General features: G+C 37.2%; 1 protein-coding gene across 1 annotated transcript in view; it reads left to right on the top strand.

The window, feature by feature from the left end:
• The window catches only part of LOC126977353 (uncharacterized), a 45318-nt gene that overhangs the window by 5886 nt on the left and 17280 nt on the right, over nt 1-22152 (top strand). The window contains exons 6-16 of the mRNA XM_050826121.1: nt 5570-5782; nt 7423-7624; nt 8628-8802; nt 10156-10341; nt 12629-12788; nt 13415-13535; nt 13878-13997; nt 14070-14215; nt 17071-17156; nt 18109-18222; nt 20419-20556. Coding sequence (XP_050682078.1) covers nt 5570-5782; nt 7423-7624; nt 8628-8802; nt 10156-10341; nt 12629-12788; nt 13415-13535; nt 13878-13997; nt 14070-14215; nt 17071-17156; nt 18109-18222; nt 20419-20556 — 1661 coding nt within the window. The remainder of the gene's footprint in view (nt 1-5569; nt 5783-7422; nt 7625-8627; nt 8803-10155; nt 10342-12628; nt 12789-13414; nt 13536-13877; nt 13998-14069; nt 14216-17070; nt 17157-18108; nt 18223-20418; nt 20557-22152) is intronic.

Here is a 22152-nt window from a genome sequence, read left to right as displayed (position 1 = left end):
GATATAGGCTAACATTTATTGCAAAAAAATAATTTGAGGGGTTGAAATAGGGGATGGCAGTTTATATGGAAATTCGTCTTTATCGAAGATAAAACCATGAAACTTTGTATATAGGCACTTGATAAGACATAATTTATAAACATTTCTTGGAGCATTTTTTAAACTTTGACCTACATGGGAATGAAATAGGAGTTTAAAGCTCACAGGGAAATATTATTATTAATTATATATTTTAGGCACCACTAGCTTATTTGTGTTGGACAACAAAGATAAGTAGGTATGCACTCTCTTCAATACGAATTTAGTTTAGTCTCAATATTGTTCGATTAACGTCAATAATAACCTTGCTATCAATTGGAATAATATTAGATATTTTAAACAAGCGTTCATAGTTAGGTAAAGCTTCAATATTCTCATTTACAACGTTTTAATTTTTATTTTTACTGTAGTAAAAGTTCATAGCTACTCGAACCGTAACTAATCGTTGATTCAGCCAAAGATTGACAGGACTTCTTCTTAGTTGGACACTCTTGTCAGAGTGGTCGTGGTTGCGTTGACGAGGTACATGGTGGAGTGTTCGGTGAGTCAACATCCTTTCTGAGGGTAGATCTCCTGGAGATGTGCTTCCATTTCTGACGGTTAGAGGCGTTGCGAGTACACTGGGCTATGGTGGACTCAGTAGCCTTTGTGATGGCGTCTATTCAGCGGGTTGGCGATCGACCGCGTGCTCTCTTGCCTTCCACCTGGCCCTGAACTACTAGTCTCTCCATCGAGTTCTCATTTCTAGAGACGTGACCAAAGAACTTCAGTATTCTTAGTTGCACAATTGACGATAGTCTGTCTTTAATACGAAGCTCTTTGAGGATGGATACATTGGTGTGAAATGCCGTCCACGGGATCTTTAGGAGGCGTTTCCACCACCACATCTCTAATGCATCGATTTTATAGCGGTCCTGCAGTCTCAGAGACCAAGTTTCGGCTCCATAGAGAAAGATTGGAAACACAAGGCATTTCATCAATCTGACTTTAGTCTTCTTGGTAATCCTCCTGTCCCTCCAAATCTTTCCCAGTTGTTCCACTGCAGACCTGGTGATGGCGCACCGTCGTCTGATCTCGTCGCCACAGCCTCCAGTACTTGATATAGTAGAACCAAGATAAATATAGTTCTGAACCACTTCACAGTTGGCTATATAGGGTACGTTGGTTCCAATTTGTTCGGCCCGATCTACTATCATCACCTTCGTCTTGTCTCGGTTAATAATAAGTCCGAATTGGAGACTGGTACTTTCTAGACGGTTTAGAAAATTTTCCATATCTTCTCTAGTCTGTGCGAGAAGGGTAGTATCATCAGCGTATCTGAGGTTATTTATCACGCGTCCCCTAACAGATATTCCTTTGTTCCAATCTTCCAAGACAATGCGCATAATATACTCAGTGTAGATGTTAAAGAGTAATGGCGATAAGATGCATCCTTGTCGTACACCGGCCTCAGTCTTGAATTCGCTTGAAAGGGTATCATCCACTCGTACCGCTGCAGTACCGTGCTCATACAACCTCCTCAATAGAACTATTAAATGGGGTGGTACACCCATTTCCGCAAGTATCTTCCAAAGGTGTATCCATATGACCGTGGCAAATGCTTTGCGAAAGTCCACAAAGCAGATTAAAGGGTTGTATTGAATTTTCTGGCCTTCTCAATAATCTGACGCAGTATAAGAATTTGTTCGCGAGTGCCTCTTCCCTTAACAAATCCGGCTTGCTCGGGTGCAATCTGCCTTGAGAGGTAGGCCAACAGCCTTGTATTAATTATGTGGAGCATCACCTTACTTGCATTCTCATGCATGATATCAAGGATATGAGTCGGTAGTTGATGCATTTCTTGGTGGACCCTTTTTTGTGCAGTGGAATGAAAATGTATTTTGACCAATCGTCAGGCCATAATCCAGTCTCCCATATTTTACAGCAGATGTTATATAAAATATCAACTCCAGGTTCTCCCATCGCTTTGAGGACTTCTATTGGGATCTCATCACAACCTATGGCTTTATTGCATTTGAGGTGTGTAATTGCTGCTCGTACTTCATCCCGCATGATGTCGGGTTCACGGTCAAGTATGTTGTGGGAAGAACATGTGAAGCTTAGTGCTAAATTGTTGGAAAATAGTGATTGACAATATTCCTTCCACACATTCACGATATTCTTTATCTCCGTAACCGTATTCCCAGCGGAGTCCTCAACAGCCCACGTCTTAGGTTTAAATTGGCGTGTTATGTATCGCACCTTATCATGCAGATATATACATGACATATCTTACTCAGATGGTTATTGCGGTCACGTCGGCAAGCAGCTTGTATGATAGCTGACTTGGCATTTAGCTTCGTAATGCTAGCACCACTGGCTTTAAGTTTTCGGCGCTCTTCAACCAAATGCCAGGTTTTTTCCGTCATCCAATGTTGTCGTTTTGGTAAGACGGTTTTCGGTTGTGACTCAGCAATCGCCTCCACAATATATGTTTTTGCCGAGATCCACAAGTAGTTAGAGTCATTGTTTCCTGCTCTCCATGCGGCATGTCTGTTCTGTATCGAGGTGGTTAGTGAATTTCGATCGTTCACCTCCATTCTTCTAGCCATTTTAATTTGTCTTGCTCTTCGCAATTTTAATCGCAGGTTTCCAATGAGCAGTTGATAGTCGGATTGACAATCAGCACCGGGAAGGGTATGTGTATTGGCAATTGAACTTTTCCATCTAGTTCTCACTAATATGTAATCTATCTGATTGCGGTGTTTGCCATCAGGGGAGGTCCAGGTATATAGGCGTCTAGGATGGTGTTTGAACATCGTGTTTGCTATGGCCATGTTGTTATCGGCTGCAAACTCTATGAGTCGTTCACCCCTTGGGTTACGAACACCATGGCCATAGTTCCCAACAATATGTCGTATGCCCGTATTCATTGTGGTGTTTCCCACCTTGGCGTTAAAGTCCCCAATGATGATTAATAGCTCTCTTTTGGGGATCTTAGCTATTGAAGAGTCAAGTTGACAATAGAAGTCTTCTACTCTTCATCTTTGGCAGAACTTGTAGGAGCATAGACTTGAATTATGTTGAGTGGGGTCGGTGATGCGCTAAGTTTAATGGAAATAATTCTATCATTAATTGGGTGATATCCAAGCACCGAGTTTTTACATAATTTAGGGATCGCAATAGCCACACCCGAAAAGCTACTTTTATCGTTGCCGGAGAAATAGATGGTATGTTTCTCTGAGTCAAAGTGGCCGCTATCTTTCCAATGTGTCTCACTGATACCCGTGATAGTGAGTTTGCATCGCTCAAGTTCTTGTTCCAGAATATGAAGCTTTCCATCTTCAAGAAGCCCTCGAACGTTCCATGTACTCGTACCTATGCGAAGATCGTTTCTTAAATTAATATTCTTTCTTCTTCTTCCGGTAGCATTTTTTCCATAGGATGCCTGGTTGCCTGCATCCTGATGGCCGGTAACCCATTTCACACCCTCAGCCCCGGAAAACTCAGGGCGCCGGTCGCTACGCGGGTTGCCAGGCGGTCTTACTCTGTCTTTAAACATACTCATCATTGCAACTCTCATGGGATAAATAATGTAGTAGGTTCCCGTTACTTTCTTCATCGCGTTACTGTAAGCTCAGTGGCTATACTAATCTAAGAGTGAACCGGTTCAGAACATATGGTTCTTTCGCTTCACTTCGGTACTGATGGTTACCGCTGCCCTCCATCAGGATCCAGGTTCTACGCCCCTGTAGCTTGCCTCCTCCACTGGTTAGTCCGTACCGACAACTGTTGTCTCCGCATTCACCACCGTTGAGGTCTTCACCCGTAACCCTGGGCACGGGTTCTGCGTTATACCCCGCAGTAGTGGGTCCCTGCTGAACTCCGCCATCTACACACTCCGGCTTGCTGAAGTGTAAGATGCCCACCCCCGCGACATGGACGTGCCAGACAGGACTTGCCCAAGTGAAGAGTAGAGAAAGTGGCTCTACCCTCCCAAGGGCCGGGTTAATGGACGTGTATAACGCCACGCCCAAGAGTAGACAGGACAGGGTGTAGAAAATATTTTTACCCACTCATGATTCTATATATGAAAATTGTCTATAACTACTCACGGATGCACATACGATTTTTTTTATATTTAAACTAGGTATATTAGAACATTTGCAGTTTTTTTTTGAGAGGAGGAAAATTTGTTTACGTATTGAAGACCCCGCACCGGGGCCCATATGTCAGACTCGGGTGACACCCCCTACCGACTAGAAACCTCCTCTATGCTGTCAGCCCTGAAGGCTTTGGACGTGGGCCGTGGAAGCCGCAAAGAGTACGCAGCAATAGTCGCGAAGCGTCTCCTAAGGAGACTCGAACGTCGGACCAGCTGTGTGCTTGTTGGAAGGAGAAAGAATGAGGATAAAGATGAAAGATGAAAAATGAGAAGAACGCACTCGCCGGCCAGTGCGGTGATTTATTATGTATTGTGTATATGTATGTATCAGGGGCGTACATTGGTTTTCTAGCAAAGCTAATATTATTTCAACATATCTATACATCAAATATCATATATGATATGTTGGATACCTCCAACATTCATTGCTATGCAGACGACAGCACTGGTGATATATACACGGGCCTTGCAGGTGTCTCCCGGGAAATCGTCGACCAGTGCCGGGAAAAACTTGTGTCTTCTATCGAGTCCTCTCTTGAGAAGGTCGCGGAATGGGGAAAATTGAACCTTGTCCAATTTAACCCCCAGAAGACTCAAGTTTGCGCGTTTACCACTAAAAAAAACCCCATTTGTCGTATCACCGCTCTTCGACAACACTTCCCTCAAAGCCTCGCCTAGTATCGGAATACTGGGTCTCGAAATCTCGAGCGATTGCCAATTTCGTGGTCATCTGGAAGGCAAAGCCAAATTGGTTTCAAAGAAACTGGGCGTCATTAAGAGAGCACGGCAATACTTCAAGCCGGCCCACATACTAGCGCTCTACAAAGCGCAGGTCCGGCCACACATTATTGTATGTGAGTATTGCTGTCATCTCTGGTCTGGCGCACCCCAGTATCAGCTCCATCCATTTGACCGCGTGCAACGCAGAGCAGCTCGAATTGTTGGGGACCTAGTGCTCTGTGAACGGCTGGATCACTTGGCGTTGCGTAGAGACGTCGCTTCATTGTGTGTCTTCTACCGCATTTATCACGGGGAGTGTTCCGAAGAGCTGTTTAACCTGATTCCTGCCGCCGAATTCCACCTTCGCACGACACGCCACAAGTTAGGATATCATCCTCACCATCTGGATGTCCTCCACAGTGCGGTTTTCAAGGAGCTTTCTTCCACGTACTACAAAGCTGTGGAATGAGCTTCCTTGTGCGGTGTTTCCGGGACGATACGACATGGGTACCTTCAAAAAAAGCGCGTACACCTTCCTTAAAGGCCGGCAACGCTCCTGTGATTCCTCTGGTGTTGCAAGAGATTGTGGGCGGCGGTGATCACTTAACAACAGGTGACCCCGTACGCAGCATAAAAAAAAAGGGCACTCAGTCGGTGTTTTTGCAGATATTTGCGACGCCTGGACTTATCATTCAATCACATACAACGTCTAGAAAATCTGAACCACCTTCGATTGCTATGGCTGGATCTATCTTATAACAATATATCTGACTTTGAGTTCGGCGATAATGTTGGCCTGTGGACATTACTACATTTACAATATCTGAATTTAAATGAGAACAACTTAACGTCAATGAAAGTATTCTCTGGTTGTTCCAGGTAAGCAACTAAGTATCATCTAATCTTCTTCTTCTTAAACATAAAATTCTCGTGTCCCGGTGTTTGTTACCAAACTCCTCCGAAATGGTTAAACCAATTTGTTTGCAAAATTTGTGTGTACATCAGCAGCAGCATTAAAAAATACGTACAACTTCAAATTTTCATTTCTGTATCGCGATTTTTATATCATTCTGTTCCATTCACAAATCCGCTATAGGGTTGCAAGATGGCAATCGAATACAATAATTGTAGTACGATATATTTGGTAGGTCTGAGAATCAGTTGCATCTATTTTTTATACCCCAAAAATTTTAATTATTGAACTTTTTAAATTACTTGATATAGCAATACTAATAGTAGTAACCTAATATCTAGGACTGGCTGTTTTAATGTTAGCAGTAAGCTAACTGTTTCAGAATCTTTTAGAAGATTCATATTATGGGTGTAGATAGTCTTGTATGCAACTGTTGATAATTAGGTATTAAAACACTCATGTGATGCTATTATCACACTCGGCTTCGCCTCGTATGATAAACCCACATTCGTGTTTTAATGTCCCATATTCCACAACAGTTGCATAAATAACTATAATTTATTTTTTTAATTTTTTTATCAATGATGATTTTGACAGTTGTACTGTAACATTGTTTCGTTACAAAACACGGAACAACGAAATAATTGTTGATATATAATAATTTCTATATAAGGATAAAAAGACATTTTCTTTATGAAAATATAATTTATAGCTTAGATTAAGGATTGATCTCCGCTGCGCTCCAACAATAGACCGCACTATCTAAGAAAAATTACTTTTTATTACGGCAACTGTTAGATGCTTGTGTGCGTGCATCTTGACACTCAATGGCATCTTTCAAATTGTAACATACGCGTCGTGTTATTTTACATTGAAATTAATAAAATCCAAAATACCTACCGATGATATGTGATCCCAGTGTCTTTCTTATTTCTTGTAGTATTATTTTTACAAAGTTTTACTACGCATCCCGGCACTTTAGTTTCAATTATTAGCAAAGTTTAAGAGAACATGTGGCACGTTAATGTCACACATTGTTCGAGACTGGCTCGAGTACGCCCATGCGTTGGAGCGCAACGAAGACCAATGCTTAATGTAAGATTTTTAGTATATATTATTATTTAATACTAGTTGACCCGACAGACGTTGTTCTGTATATAATAAATAAAATAATGTTTTTATAGAAATTTGTCAATAATATATCATAACATCGACAGTTACTTCGTAAAATATGCACCCTGCTGTCGTAATGAAATTGTTTCACAGCAGAACTGTCAAACCGTGCGTCAATAAATTCTCTCATAGAAATTATGTATGGACACATCAAAGGAAAAAGAAATTTGTTGTTTTTATTTAATTCCGAGCATTTTCCTATTTATTCACCTTATAAACCTTCTCTGGACTTCCACAAATAATTCAAGACCTAAATTTGCCAAATCGGTCCAGCCGTTCTCGAGTTTTAGCGAGACTAAGGAATTGATTATAATATAACAATCTGTCTAAGACGGGAAACTTCCACGAACGGTATTTCCTAGATTATCTTATTAATTTTATGAACTAATATTTTGGTTTTGATTTTCTTTTCTAATAATGCTATCACTTTCAGGCTTCGCGAATTACACGCACGAAATAATAGATTCTGTGCATTATTAGACCTGGCTGTATATATGTCAAAGTTACGATTGATAACAGTTTTAGATCTCCGATCTAACCCTGTGTGTTCAGTGCCGGGATATAATGACGTCATTGTCAACTCCTTCCCTATGCTTCTTACCCTGGATGAGTGTGATTTAGACCCTGTTGATCAGGTAATATATGAATTATTAGAAAAGAAGAGGTACATGAAAGAAATTACCTGTATGTTGGAAATCGGACTATTTCTCACTAAACAAAAAGACGTGTGGCACTCGGGGACTGCCGCGGTAAAGCTATTGCATAGCATTTTTTATAACTTATGCAATTATACTTATTTATTTTATTTATGCAGTGCATAAAATTAATTTAAAAAAAAGCAAACGGGAAGTGAGTAAAATTTAACTTGCAAGATTTGATTACAGACAGTCAACGGGACAGGTGAAATTAAATAAAAATGCTTGTTATAATAATAAAAATTCAAAAAACGTGATAAAACAAAAATAAATTAAAAAAATCAAGGTGTACCCCAGGCTCGAACCTGGGACTTTCTGCATACGTGATAACCGCTGTTCCACGGCAACTGTAATGACCGTGGCGAAATATCTGTATACATCTAGTAAGTAAGTGTTAGGTTATTTTCGTTACGGAATTTTCTGGATTCGGTCTCCACGCTCAAGGCACGCGATAGAAGCTATGCAATAGCTTAAAAAATGAGGCACTGTCCTTCAAATGTTAGCAGTAGAAATTATCCAGCACTGTGGTATTTAAGATCTTCTACATAATTTTTTATGTGATTCTATATTATAAATTGTTTTAATAAAACTATTATTTAAGTATTTATTCATATTTTAATTTTACATTTCTATGTCCCTTTTAACCAAATTTGTTCTCACATTAATCGTATATGTTCAACTTTCTTACCTACTCCGTCATTTATGGACCAATTTATTTTTTTTTTTCATTTTCAAGTGGCATATGCTTAAAGGTATAATTAAACCTATACTTCTAGATTGATCCCAATTTAAAACTTATTATTACTGCAGGTGAGGCAGTTTGGCCAATGCAAAACGTTTATTTATCAACTCTATAGTTTTCGTAGTCAAGCGCATAAAATCTTTAAGTCATTATTTTTTTTAAATCTTAGCAAAACAAATATTATTTTATTTTTATTTTCAGAGATTAGTGAAAATGAATATGTCCCCTGATGCTGTTACGTTTGCAAGTAGACGTCTGCTCCGTTTGCTTTACATAGAGCAACTGTCCAGAGCGCGGGTCTCTCCCTACAATCCTCCAGCTGATACAACTGATGTCCCTATTGTGGTACTCGTTGGATATGAAGCTGTTGGAAAAGGTTAACTTTTAAAACCACTGAATAATAACATGATGTCAATAGCGTACCTTCTTTTGTTATTTTACACATGAACACAATACCCACACTTTCCCGCGTACCCACACATACACACAATTAATACCTGTGTAGTTATTAGTTTTAGTTTATTTCTTTATTTGTTTAGTTTAGTTTTAATAATCAGTTTGTTGTCACTAGCCGCTTGTATATTTTTTTCTCTGTTAATTCTAATATTTCCCCCACGAGACAGGCAACACCTTCTGTGGGGTCCAGCATAAAATGTGACATGTACGAAATAAACGATTTTTTTTTTTTTTTGTAATATTTAAATTATTTGTACCAAAATACATGGATAATGCGGGATTCGAACGCACGTCTCCGGATTACGCCTCCGACGCTCTAACCACTAAGCATTCGCATCACGTAGACGTCTGGCATTCCACAACCACGCGTTTTGTTAGAAATTTCTTGCCTCGCACAGCCACTTTGTGGAATCAACTACCGGCGGCGGTCTTCCCGAACAAATACGACTTAGACCTTAAGGCCGGCAAAGCATTTCTTGACACACCTGTTGTTGCGGATGTCCATGGGCGGTTGCCTCACCTCTCCCCATCCCGTGAGCTTCTTACACGTTTGCCCCCTCTCATCTAAAAAAAAGCTTAGTTTTTAATTAAATAGAATCCTAACTTTGGCTTAATTGGAATGATCATGAGACGTATAACCTAGTGTCAGTTTTTAAAACGTTAGATTTTTTAAGAAAAAATAGTCTTTTTCTTTTTATGATTACACTCAGATTTTATCATTTTAATAACAATACAACCTTTGGCTAAATAAATTACTTAATTTTAATCGAATTTATTTAGCTGAGGAAAACTAAAAAGTTTCCTACTTGGAACTTTTCATATAGTCTCTATTAAGGGGAAGACAATAATATGTTCTTGTGTTCATTACAACCTGTATAGCCGAGTGGTTAGCGATCCTACCTACTAAGCTAGAGGTCCCGGGTTCGAATCCCGGTAGGTGCAAGCATTTATATGATGAATATAGATGTTTGTTTCCGAGTCATGCATGTTTAAATGTATTTATGTATGTTTATATGAATATATGTATGTTTAAGTAAGTATATTGTATTAAATATGTCATTGTCTTGTAACCCATAACACAGGCTATACATGCTTAACTTGGGGCAAAATAATTTGTGTAAAAAGTGTGTCAATATTATTATTATATTATATTATTACACTTAGTACTTGTTAAGTACATTCACTTCATTTATATAACGCTAATTTTTCACTACCCTAACTAAAAAGTTCTTTTGAATTATTGGCCTCATTGTTTTTTAAAAAAAAATTACAGGTTCATTAGCTCGTAGACTTACTCAAGAATTGAGTTCGCATATTGAATTAGCAGTACAGCATACGACTGCCGTTTACCACTTCCCCAATCATTACATACAAGTATCAAGAAAAGAATTCGACGGTATGTTACTGGCTGGACAGTTCCTGACATATAGCGAAGTGGATGGTGAATCATATGGTCTTAGTAAGCATCAACAGCTGTATACTTCTAGATTAATCCCATTTAAGAGAGCAAACATCATCAATGAACAAATAAAGTTGAACGATGCGGGACTCGAACCCACGACCTCTCACGTTCCGTGCCAGTGCATTGCCAACTGACCTAACCGTTTTTTTTTTGTATTAATCCTAGAAGTGAGAGGGTTATCACTTTAAAAACATAAAAATTTGTTTAGATTTACAAGAGCGATATCTCAAGTCAATTTCCTAATATGCAAATATTGGGGTTGAGCAGGTGATCAACTGTAAAGTAGATCCTGTAGATGAAGCCACAACCTGAGAGTTGAACAAAGCATACAAGATTTTTTGACGATACGTCACTCGAACGGTTAGCTCAGTTGGCAGAGCACTGGCACGGAACGCCAGAGATCGTGGGTTCGAGTCCCGCATTGTTCATAAAAAATTTGTTTTCAAATTTTATTTGTTTATGTTATCACTTTAAAAACATAACAAATCATCAATGAAATCCATGAATATCCATGTAGGGCAGATGACGAGGTTTGGTCATTTTAAGGCTGGGGACCGAGCCAATGGCCTTGAGGAATAGAGCGGAGCTATGTTACATCTCTCGCACAAGATGGCCATAGTTTTAAGAATTAGAAACATTTATTTAACTTACAATTTTCTTTACAAAACTAACAAAACTATATCATGTTAAATGTATTAGAAAGAAAATTATTTTATTCGATCACACAGTTTACCAAGAATAAAATAAAGTTAACAAAAAGTATATACTTACAATAAAACAACACTAAATCTAAATATAAAAGTAACAATAATCGTGGTGTGTGATCAAATACAAACATCTCAATCTCACTCAGCATTGTGCTGTAGCAAGCTGCAGGGCTGGTTTTGTGTGGGAGCCTTAACAAAAGAAAAATCTAAATAAATTAAACGAAATTCAAATAAAAAATCGTTTTAATACATCAATATAAATATAACAGAAAAGTAATAGTATTAGAATACAATTAATAAATTTTCGTACAATTTTTATCTTGAGTTAATGATTAACTGTAAAAATTAGAAGAATTTGGTGATTTTTTTTCGCACTGTCTATAAAAAATAGAAATGTAATGAAATAATGAATTTTGGTCTCATATGCTGTAGATACATAATTATTTTTTGTAAAAATATAAGCTCTTTATAAACCGTTAAGAAATGGTTTCAAGTATGCGCTATTTTGGCGATTTCTTGAAATAGCGGCCTTAAGCGTTTCTGCGCTATAGATTTTGTAATTAGGGTCATATTTTCAAGTCAATCATTTCAGTAGAGTATAACTAAGAAAGTTTCCATTGGAACTGTCATATAGTATCTATTAAGGGGAAGACAAAAATATGATCTTGTGTTCATTACACTTAGTACTTGTTAAATACATTCACTGTTCACTACACTATATTACTTTCTACATAATATAATAAAATTGTTAGCGTTCCGTCGTACATTAAATATTATAAAAGAAAAAAAATTACAAAAACTGTACCTTTAACATTTAACTTTAGTTACACTCATGTAGAGAAAACTGTTATAACCGGAGTGAACTTCGGTATTCAATGTCAATTCAGGTCTTAATTACTCTGGTAAATGGGCTGTGCTCAAAGTATATTTCAATTGAAATATTACGCGCTATCATACGTGTTTCAATAGTTTGTAAGGCTGATAGGGAGTCCAAACTATTGATTGCCATGCCGTACGCCGCCGAGACTGGTCGCTGTCCGAGTTCAATTAGTTGGGCCGCGCCGTCCAATTTGTCAATCTTTTTGTATATACCAACCCTAGCGTTCCGTCCAGACATAGGTATAAATTTCAAGAAGACCACTGAGTTACGCTACTGTTCTATAACTGTACTGTGACAATGTTGCCACATATCATTGTAATGTAGCGTTCCGCCCAGACGTAGGTATAGATTTCAAGGAGACCACTGAGTTACGCTACTGTTCTATAACTGTACTGTGACAATGTCGCCACATATCATTGTAATGTAGCGTTCCGCCCAGACGTAGGTATAGATTTCAAGGAGACCACTGAGTTACGCTACTGTTCTATAACTGTACTGTGACAATGTCGCCACATATCAACGTAATGTAGCGTTCCGTCCAGACATAGGTATGAATTTCAAGGAGACCACTGAGTTACGCTACTGTTCTATAACTGTACTGTGACCATGTCGCCACATATCGACGTCCATATTATGCTCGATACGTCCCTTATTGCCATAAAAATAAAAACCAAACGCTTCTGTGGTATTTCTTCAGGTCGGGAGCAAGCGTTTGTAAGAGACGCAAAAGTCAGGGTTGTAGCAATGGATTTGATCGGTGCCCTTATGCTGAAGTTGAGAGGTCGACAACCATATTTAATATTGACGACGTGTTTGGATAAGCAGGCATTGGCAAAGAGGCAACAGGATCGAAAAATGTATTTATATCATTATTGCTTCTTGTTTCGTATAGATTGCTATGTTAAGGAGACTACTCACTACACCGTGCCATACTATGGACGTATCACACAAAGAAATAAAAATGAGACTATCATGAGACGTTCTACTATACCATTTACTATCTATTTTTACCAAGCGGTACAGTAGACATCTTGATATTACGTCAATAAGCCATGTAAATAAAATCTAATACTGTCAGTAAAAATAATAGATAGGTACTCAAGAACTGGATAAATATAATGATAGAATACCTAAAAGAGAGGTAGCCACTGGTAGTATAAAATAAGAAAATAAAACTAGTTTTAACCGATCAACTACCATTAGAATTGACATACACAAAGAACTGACGTTATAACTATTGAACAACATGGCGTCTAGCGTTTACGTCAAAATTACGCGCGATCTTAATGCGGTTTTATGGCACACGATGAGCAAACACAATTGGCACTCCTTGATGGCATTGGTCGGTGACGGAACGTTTTTGTAGGCCCATAATTTTCTATACAAGTTATATTTTTTACCCTGACACGTTCCTATTCCAGTAATAACTATAAAGGTGTAGTGGGCAGACTCCTTTATGTAACAATCGATAATGTTTTTTTAGTGCCAGGGATTTAGCGCATGAAGAAAATTTGAATGCCGAATCACTTATAGAAATATCAACATTGCAAGTTTTGCTTTCGGGTAGAATCATCATCAATGGTATACTTAATGAAATTCTGCAGGTAATTTGAAGTTTTTTTGTAACTATTACCGGTTACTTCTGCAAGGGTGAGACCAGACGACCGACAGAAAGGGAGACTGCTCGTTCGTTTCGTGCGGTGTTGTTAAACAAATATTAGTAAGAGAAATTGAAGAACTACTTAGAAATGACACGGTGATGGAAAAAACCGTTTTAAACGGTTTGCTCAAAAAAACCCTTAGAGAGCTTTAGATGCGTACAGTATAGTAGCGGAGGATTCAGTGCGAGGGTGTAAATCTGAGTTTGGCCTGAGGTAGTACGGGCTCATGAACAGCTAGATATTTTTCCCAATTCAGTAGAGTTACATGTATCTTGTGAGTTTCAGGCGATACCAGAAGATAAGTCTCGAAGTGAATTCCTAATAGAATCTGAATGTTCACTTTTCAAAGGAGCATCCAGCGAGATATCTAGAAAGCAAAAGAATGAGAACAAACTTCTTTCTTCTGTGAGTACACTTTGATTTTACTGTGCAAATACGGAGCCTTACTCTTGGTGTTATAAACAGTTCACTCTTCAGACTACCTCGTGGATGTACCAAGAGAAGAACAATAGCCAATATGGTTCGAGCATCTATTCATTGTATAATGAGCCAACGCCTGATGAAACGACAAGCGAAGCGCATCGCAGAATGGATTTAGAAACAGAGCGCAAAAGTGAGAAAATGTGAGTATTTTGTAACGTAGCCCACGCTTAGCAACTAAGACGGAACTTTTTGCTTTGGTAGATAATTGACATTGCAAACGGACCTGGACTAAGATGGTGGCCTATCTCAACGCGCGGAGATTATATTTGCAGTTTTAAAATAATAAATAGGGTTAACGCATTTTTTATAATAGCTGGATCAAACGGATAAGTACCTCAACTCATAGGCAATAAGAACCTCCACTTCGACTTCTGTAATACCAGAGTGATGTATTAGAATAAAGATCAGTTACAGATTAAGTTTCGATCTACGCACGGACTAGTAAAAAATATAAGGACTCCGTGTCACCTTACATAACAGTGTAGCACCAAATGAAGCCGATTAACGTGTAAATACATAGCCCCACGCACACACTTACACTACTACAGGCCGATAGGCGGCCATTATGAGAAATGTCTCAATAAAATATTTTAAAAATGCCGTCGTGCGTTATGAAAAAGTGTAGAAACGATAGTATATAAGTATTTGTGGCCATATATGATTATTTAAGGGAGAAAAAATTGTGTAACTAGTGTCCCCCGTAACCGCACACACACTAGCATAACGGTGCTTCACTTGCTAGTATCACGGCGCGGAGTCCATCTTTTTTTACTCGTCCGTGGGCCTGCGAAGTCTCATTACAAAACAAAATACATGACTTCCCAGTCGTAACGTTCGTACACACAAGAAGTTCACTTATCTATGGCCATTTTGATCGCAACCTTGTTTAACACTTTTTACTGTAACAATTTTTAGGTTTTGCTTGGTCTATCATGGCGGTGTGTTCTTTATCGATAGGTACTTTATTACAAATAAAAATGCATATATTTTTTATGATGTAATGTAACTTATATGTATTAATATTTCTTTATTTAAAGTTTGCGGAATAAATAAAAAAGAATTCTACTCGAAATTATAACCTTTGGCTCTAATGCAAGTCTTTAATGCTACGAATCTATGGATTAACGCACTGTTTGCATCATGGGAAGTTTAGTTATTGCTTTTGAGATTTCTTAAGTATCTATATACCATTTCGAATATTTTTTTAAACTGATCAAAATTCAGATCTAGGCTTGTCGGGGGCACATCATCAGCTTTTATAATGTCTAGAACGTTTACTTGCAGCTAATCTTGGGTAGTGTGTGCCTTGTGACCAAGTGCTGTATTGCTGAGAGGTTTCACAATATGATCTAAAACTCTCTTCATACACTTTGGCTGAAATCTTCACGACTCTTTCTCAAAAAAGAAACTTTATGTCTCCTTGACAAAACACCCCTCACCACTAACGCAGAATAATAACCACGTTGCACTTTTTCGACCACCTTTGAAGATTCTTCAGAGCGATGAGCGGTGAATTTTTTATTTTACTTTTTTTATGAAAATAAGGGACGAGACGAGCACGAAGTTTAGCTAATGGTAATAAATACGCCATGCCCATTACAATGCAGTGCCGCTCAGGATTGTCAGATTTCAGTTGCGCTCGTCACCTTGAGACGTAAGATGTTAAGTCTCATTTGCCCAGTAACGTAGCTACGGCGCCCTTCAGACCAAAACACAGTAATGTTTAGACATTACTGCTTCACGGCAGACATAGACGCCGTTGTGGTACCCATAATCTAGCTGGCATCCTGTGCAAAAGGGCCTCCCACTGTTTGGTGTAGTGATCCTCAATTATATAAAACTTCAATATTTTATACTTTTCAACAGGGTATCCGGATAGCAATCATTTTATTTAGCACTGTATTTCGCATCTAGCTCTTCTGAAACACTTTAATTGTAGGGATTAATTTAGAGCGTCTCCTGTCTATCGACGATAAGCACCAAGCTTCTTATTTGATGATGCGCAAAAGAGTCCTAGCGCTATCATCATTTCTCGCGATAATTTTTGTTTCCATAAAAGATTTCGTCAAATTCTGCCCGCCATTTAACATTTAAACTAAACTTTCTAAGTTTGTTTAAATGTTAAATTGCGTTCTAAGTTTGAATTAAAAAAAAGTTGTAACAATATTTTGGCCAGACTAGTAAAATATAGTTAAGAATGTTTTTATATTAGAACAAACGGGCAAGAAGATCATCTGTGAAGTAATGATCAGACTGACATGACAAACACACGCATTGTATAGATGGAGACCTAATTAAAGGTCCAAATTCATTTATTTATAATCTACGCCCATGGACATATACAATGCTTTTTCCTGTTCAATGAAGCCCTATCATTGAACAGGAAAAATCTATGCATACTCACTAAGATGCTAACCGGGCACTGTCGCCTAAACAAGCACCTCAGTGTGGTCGGCATCAAAAGCGACAAAGCTTGCAGGTTCTGCCTTGAGGATGATGAAACACCTATTCATCTACTCTGCGACTGCGGCCCACTAATGCATAAGCGTAACACAATCTTTGGTGACTACTTCGTGCCACCAGATATTGTTTGCAACACTTGCGTCAAGGAACTACTGCGGTTCGTAAAGGCGGCAGGGCTTGACGATGAGCTTTAGTATGAGTGGCGAACACAATAGTCCAATTCTGGACGCGGTGTTACTAGGAATCTTTTAGGACTAGGAAATAGCCACCCTCTTCAAATAATAATATACAATGCTAGTCTGGGCTGAGTGTCGCGTGGTCGACAGTTAACTATTTAGATTATTATTGTGTATAGCTCATAACGTTTTGACAAGCAATAAGTTAATTTTACTGTACCCATAACAAATTAGGTGCCAACCTTGTTCAACGCCTTTGGAACTAAACTTCTCTTGCTATAAGGAATAATTGGAACAATATGAAAATGGCGGTATAGTTAATTCATATAATAATATGTTTTTTTTTTATTACACAGTGATTCGCGATCGTTGTTTTTCGAGGAAAATATTGACAAATACAAAAGCATCGAAAATACTCAAGGAATTTCATCAACTTTGAAAGGTAAACGTGAATACATGTTAAACTATTATTGATAATTGCATCTTTTAGCGTAGAACCTAATAGAACGTACCTTTACAACACTTTTTACGATTTTCACGATTTTATATTAACTTGGCCACTGACCAAGGTACAATTGATTGAATGACCGAGGTACAACGCTACTCCCACTTCAACAAAACGGTGGATTTCAAATAATTTGGAGTTACTTATCTCGTAACTTTATGATTGTTTTAATACTAGTTTAAGAAAAGAACCAATCTTAATATATATAAATTATGTGACACGTTGTTTGTCCGCGCTAGACTCCTAAACTAATGAACGGATTTAAATGATGATTACTTCATGGAGTGCAGTTTAGTCCAACTCGAGAGATAGGATACTTTTTATTTCGATTTGGAACCCATAATTATTTTTATTTCCAATATTTGTTTTGTATGGACATATTTTCTGTGAGAGAATTTATTGACGCACGGTTTCAGTTCTGCTGTGAAACAATTTCATTATATCAACAGGAATTTAGGAATTATATTTACGAAAAAATTCTTGATGTTATGAAGTATTTATCATTCACAAATTCATAAAATACAGTATTTTATTATGTGCAGAACAACGTTTGTCGAGTCAGCTAGTGGCATTAAGTTCAATGACTATTAAAAAACGTTCAAAACTATCAGACTTTAAAGCATATTATAAATACTTACTTTTTTACCCTAAAAAAGTAAGTGACTTCTCATAAATTGAATACTCAGTAGTGACATAGAGAATATACTAGACAATAGAATATAACATAGCGGGAATTTTTGAAACTAGCTTAATGGCCTAGGTACAACAGGTGCCCCTACCTACTATTCAAACTTCAGTAAAATTATAAAATTAATTAAAGACTAAATGTAATTATAATTTTCCACATTACTGGTTACCATATTAATTGAACCGAATATATATTCAGCAGGCAGTAGAAAATCTTCCAAATCTGTTGCATTTACATCGCCGGAAAGAACAGATTTTGACGCCGAAGAATCTATACCGTCTGGTTTAATGATTGAACCGCCAAAGAGCAAAGAGAGTAAGAATACCCGTTTTACAGTTTTATGTACCTACTATTATAATATACTCTTTGGTTTTATCTATGAATAGAAGCTTACGTAAGCATATCTTTATGTCATACATTGATTTCATAATAATTTCTAATTTTAGAAAACATTGACACAGTAATTAATTGATCTTATAAATGGTTTGGTAAATGTTGGGTTCCCTCAAGCAAGATATTTCCATATATCCCTAAAACACAACGTTAGGTGTATCTTTTGTATGTATGGTAATATAAACCTAAAAGTATTTACAATATAGAAATGTTTGTATAAGCTTAATTGGCACTTAAGTCTGAATACAGTAGCAATCTTAACGAGTAGGGTAGCGTTACGCTGTTAAATCATATACCATTATAATTATTATTGTTTATATTGTCCTTTGATTAAAGATTGGTCTCCGCTGCGCTCCAACCAAATACCGCAGGAGTAGTCGTAAAGTGCGGCAATTAATACAACGCCCAAGTGGGCTTAAAAAGGCATAAAAGGCATTTATTTTCTCAAAATTGATTCCTTTAGAATTCTTTTTGATGTCATTTCTTATACTACTACTGCTTCGGAAACAAATGGCGCTCTGAGAGAGAAGAAGCGGCGCAAGAAACTCTCCCAGCGTTCTTTTTTTGCGCTCTTTTCAATAAAAATATACAATATTGTACAGTCATTTCTATCGCTATAAAATAATCACAATCTAGTCCCAGGCTGTCCGATCATTTAGATATTCAGCAGTGGAGTAACAGGATTTACGACAGAGCCATTTTTTTATAAAACATTTAAATTTATTTATAGATAATGCCTGAACAGTGGCTGGGACTTTATTGTAGAAGTGTATACATTTACCCTTAAAGCTATTATGTATCTTATGAAGCCTACTAGAATTTTCGAAAGTTCGAGCCAGTCTCGAACAATGTGTGACGTTGACACATTGAAACTTTGCTAATAGTTGAAAATGAAATGTCGGGTGACGTAGTAAAACTTTGTAAAAATCATACTAGAAGAAATAAGAAAGACACTGGGATCACATATCATCACTATTTTATTAATTTCAATGTTAAATAACACGCGGCCTATGTTACAAAATTTGAAAGATGCCATTGAGTGTCAAAATGCCAAGCACACAAGCATCTAATAGTTGCCGTAATAAAAAAGCTATTGTTCTTTGGTAGTGCGGTATCTAATTGGAGCGCAGCGGAGACCAATCCTTAATCTTAGATTATCTTCTATCTTCTATATATATAAAAATGAATTGCTGTTCGTTAGTCTCGCTAAAACTCGAGAACGGCTGGACCGATTTGGCAAATTTAAGTCTTGAATTATTTGTGGAAGTCCAGGGAAGGTTTAAAAGGTGAATAAATAGTAAAATGCTGCTAAATTAAATAAAAACAAGAAATTTGTTTTTCTTTGATATGTCCATACATCATTTTGTATCAGAGAGTTTATTGACGCACGGTTTGACAGTTCTGCTGTGAAAAAATTTAATTACGACAGCAGGGTGCATATTTTACGAAGTAATTTTTGATGTCATTATATATGTATTATTGACAAATTCATATAAAAACATTATTTTATTTATTATATACAGAACAACGTCTGTCGGGTCAGCTAGTATCTTATAAATTACAAATATAGTATTTGTCTATTAAAGGAAAAATATAAATCGTTTACATGATTTGGTCACTTTATTTTAGCGTATTCAACAATTGTTTATTTCTGTGTTCTAATATGAATGAATGATGACAGTGATCACTTTACATCAGGTTGCCCTTCTCGCTATTTTCATTTGTATTTTACAATAATAGATAGACTTCACACTTGATGACAAAATATGAGGGTTTTGAAAAATTTCTTGCCAATTTGAGTGTTAAAAACAGTTAAAGTACTCGTAATTCCTCTGTAAGTAGATGACTCTCACATGAAGTAGGTACGTGCATGTGTGATAAATAAATCTGATTTTTCATTAGTTAACTTAACCATCAATTATGGCGGCCATTTTTTTTGTTGTTTCTTTTTTTATTCCGAGTTATCGATGTTTATATGTATTTATGTATGTTTAAGTAAGTATATCGTATTAAATATATCGATGTCTTGCACAGCCTATGCCTAACTTGAGGCAAGATAATTTGTGTAAAAGTGTGACAATATTATTCTTATTCTTTATATAATATTATTTATTACAGGCAGTGGACCGGCGACAATAAGCGCGAAAATAGCGTGGGCACGAGGTGAACAATCCCTGGACTCAGATCTATGGTTTGCCTTCTTAGCTGAGAATGGACTTATACAAACGAGTGAAATGATTTCGGATACTAAATGTTGTAAGTTGATTATCTTGACGTCATTGTACATGTTATTTACGGCCATTCCCAATATTTTTGGTCACTTCGGCCAGGGATATCTAACTTAATTAAATTTGTTAATTCTGTTAGTCGGCCGCCATATTAAATTGTTAATACTTAATACGTTGGCTGTTTCACTGTTACTTACTTAACATTACATCAATCAGTAGATATCTAATTAACGATGGCCACTTCTAAATCACAAGAACAAATATTTGACCGTAATTTACGTAGGTTAGAAATTAAAGTAAAGGCCTACTTTACACGTATGCAGGATATTTACGATAGTATTGCGAAGTTGGATACTGCCGATAAAATAGACACATTTTTGTCTAAGGCTAGTACGATCGACATTATTCGATCGGACTTTGTACGTACATTAGACGAACGTAATGAGTTGTTAGCTTCAGAAGTAAACGCTGGTGAGCCAAATTATGCAGCCATGCTCGCTTTTGAAGACCTATATGCGTCTGTTAGATTCAAATACTCGCAGTTGTCATCGCGTCCCAATACCTGTGAAACCAAAATGGCGTTTCACAAGTCAAGCCCAAAATTACCGAGGCTTGAATTAATGTCTTTTAATGGCGAATTAGAAAATTGGCCTATATTTTATGAAACATTCAAGTCAAGTATTCACGAAAATATAGAACTAAATGATAGTGAGAAAATTCAATATTTAATGGGTAAATTAACGGGAAAGGCATTAACTATTTGTCAGGGTTTTATGCCAACGGCTGAAAACTATTCGGTTCTCTGGCAGACATTAATTAATAAATATAACGACAAACGCGTACTGGCTGCATCGTACTTCGATAAGCTGTTAAACTTACCTTCCGTTAACGAAGATTGTTCTAATAGTCTAGATAACTTCATAGATAAATATTCATCTCTAATTAGTTCGTTAAAACAATTAAATTTAGATAATTTGGAAGATTTTATTTTTATTCATTTAGGTTCAAAAAAGGTTGGCTTAAATATTTTGAAATCGTTTGAAATGCATCACGGTACTTCAGTTAAACTTCCATCATGTTCGCAATTTATAGACTTTATTCGTAATCAGTCACATATTTTACAACGAGCTAATAATATTGTAGGTACGAGGCAGTCTAGTTACAAGTCGGTAAAGAATAGTACGTCCTTTTCAACTTCTCGTCCCAATAGTAATAATTATAATAAAATTAGTAAGACTTTTGTTATTAAAGATCAAAACAAATGCTATTGCTGTGGTAATACCGAACATTTTCAGTTGCGGTTTTGTAAGAAATTTAATGCATTATCGCCCACGGAGCGTTTTGATTTTATTAAATTAAATAAAGGCTGTGTCAATTGTCTAAGTAAAGAACACACAGTTCGTCACTGTACTTCTAAATCGACGTGTACGCAATGTTCACGGAGTCATCATTCACTTCTTCATTTTACGTCTGAATTAAATCGCGAACCTCACTCGAAAATACTGAGTGAACGGATAACAAATGCCAGCTTTGCCAATAATGTTATCGCCACAATCTATTTCTTTGTGTGCCATTAATCCGAGCGCCGACGTACCGCGCGCACAATCGCCTGGTCATACTATTC

Source organism: Leptidea sinapis, chromosome 45, assembly GCF_905404315.1.
Source record: "Leptidea sinapis chromosome 45, ilLepSina1.1, whole genome shotgun sequence".
Classification (NCBI taxonomy): Eukaryota; Metazoa; Arthropoda; class Insecta; order Lepidoptera; family Pieridae; genus Leptidea; species Leptidea sinapis.
The sequence above is the reverse complement of the archived record's forward strand: the minus strand, read 5'-3'. Positions and strand labels throughout refer to the sequence as shown.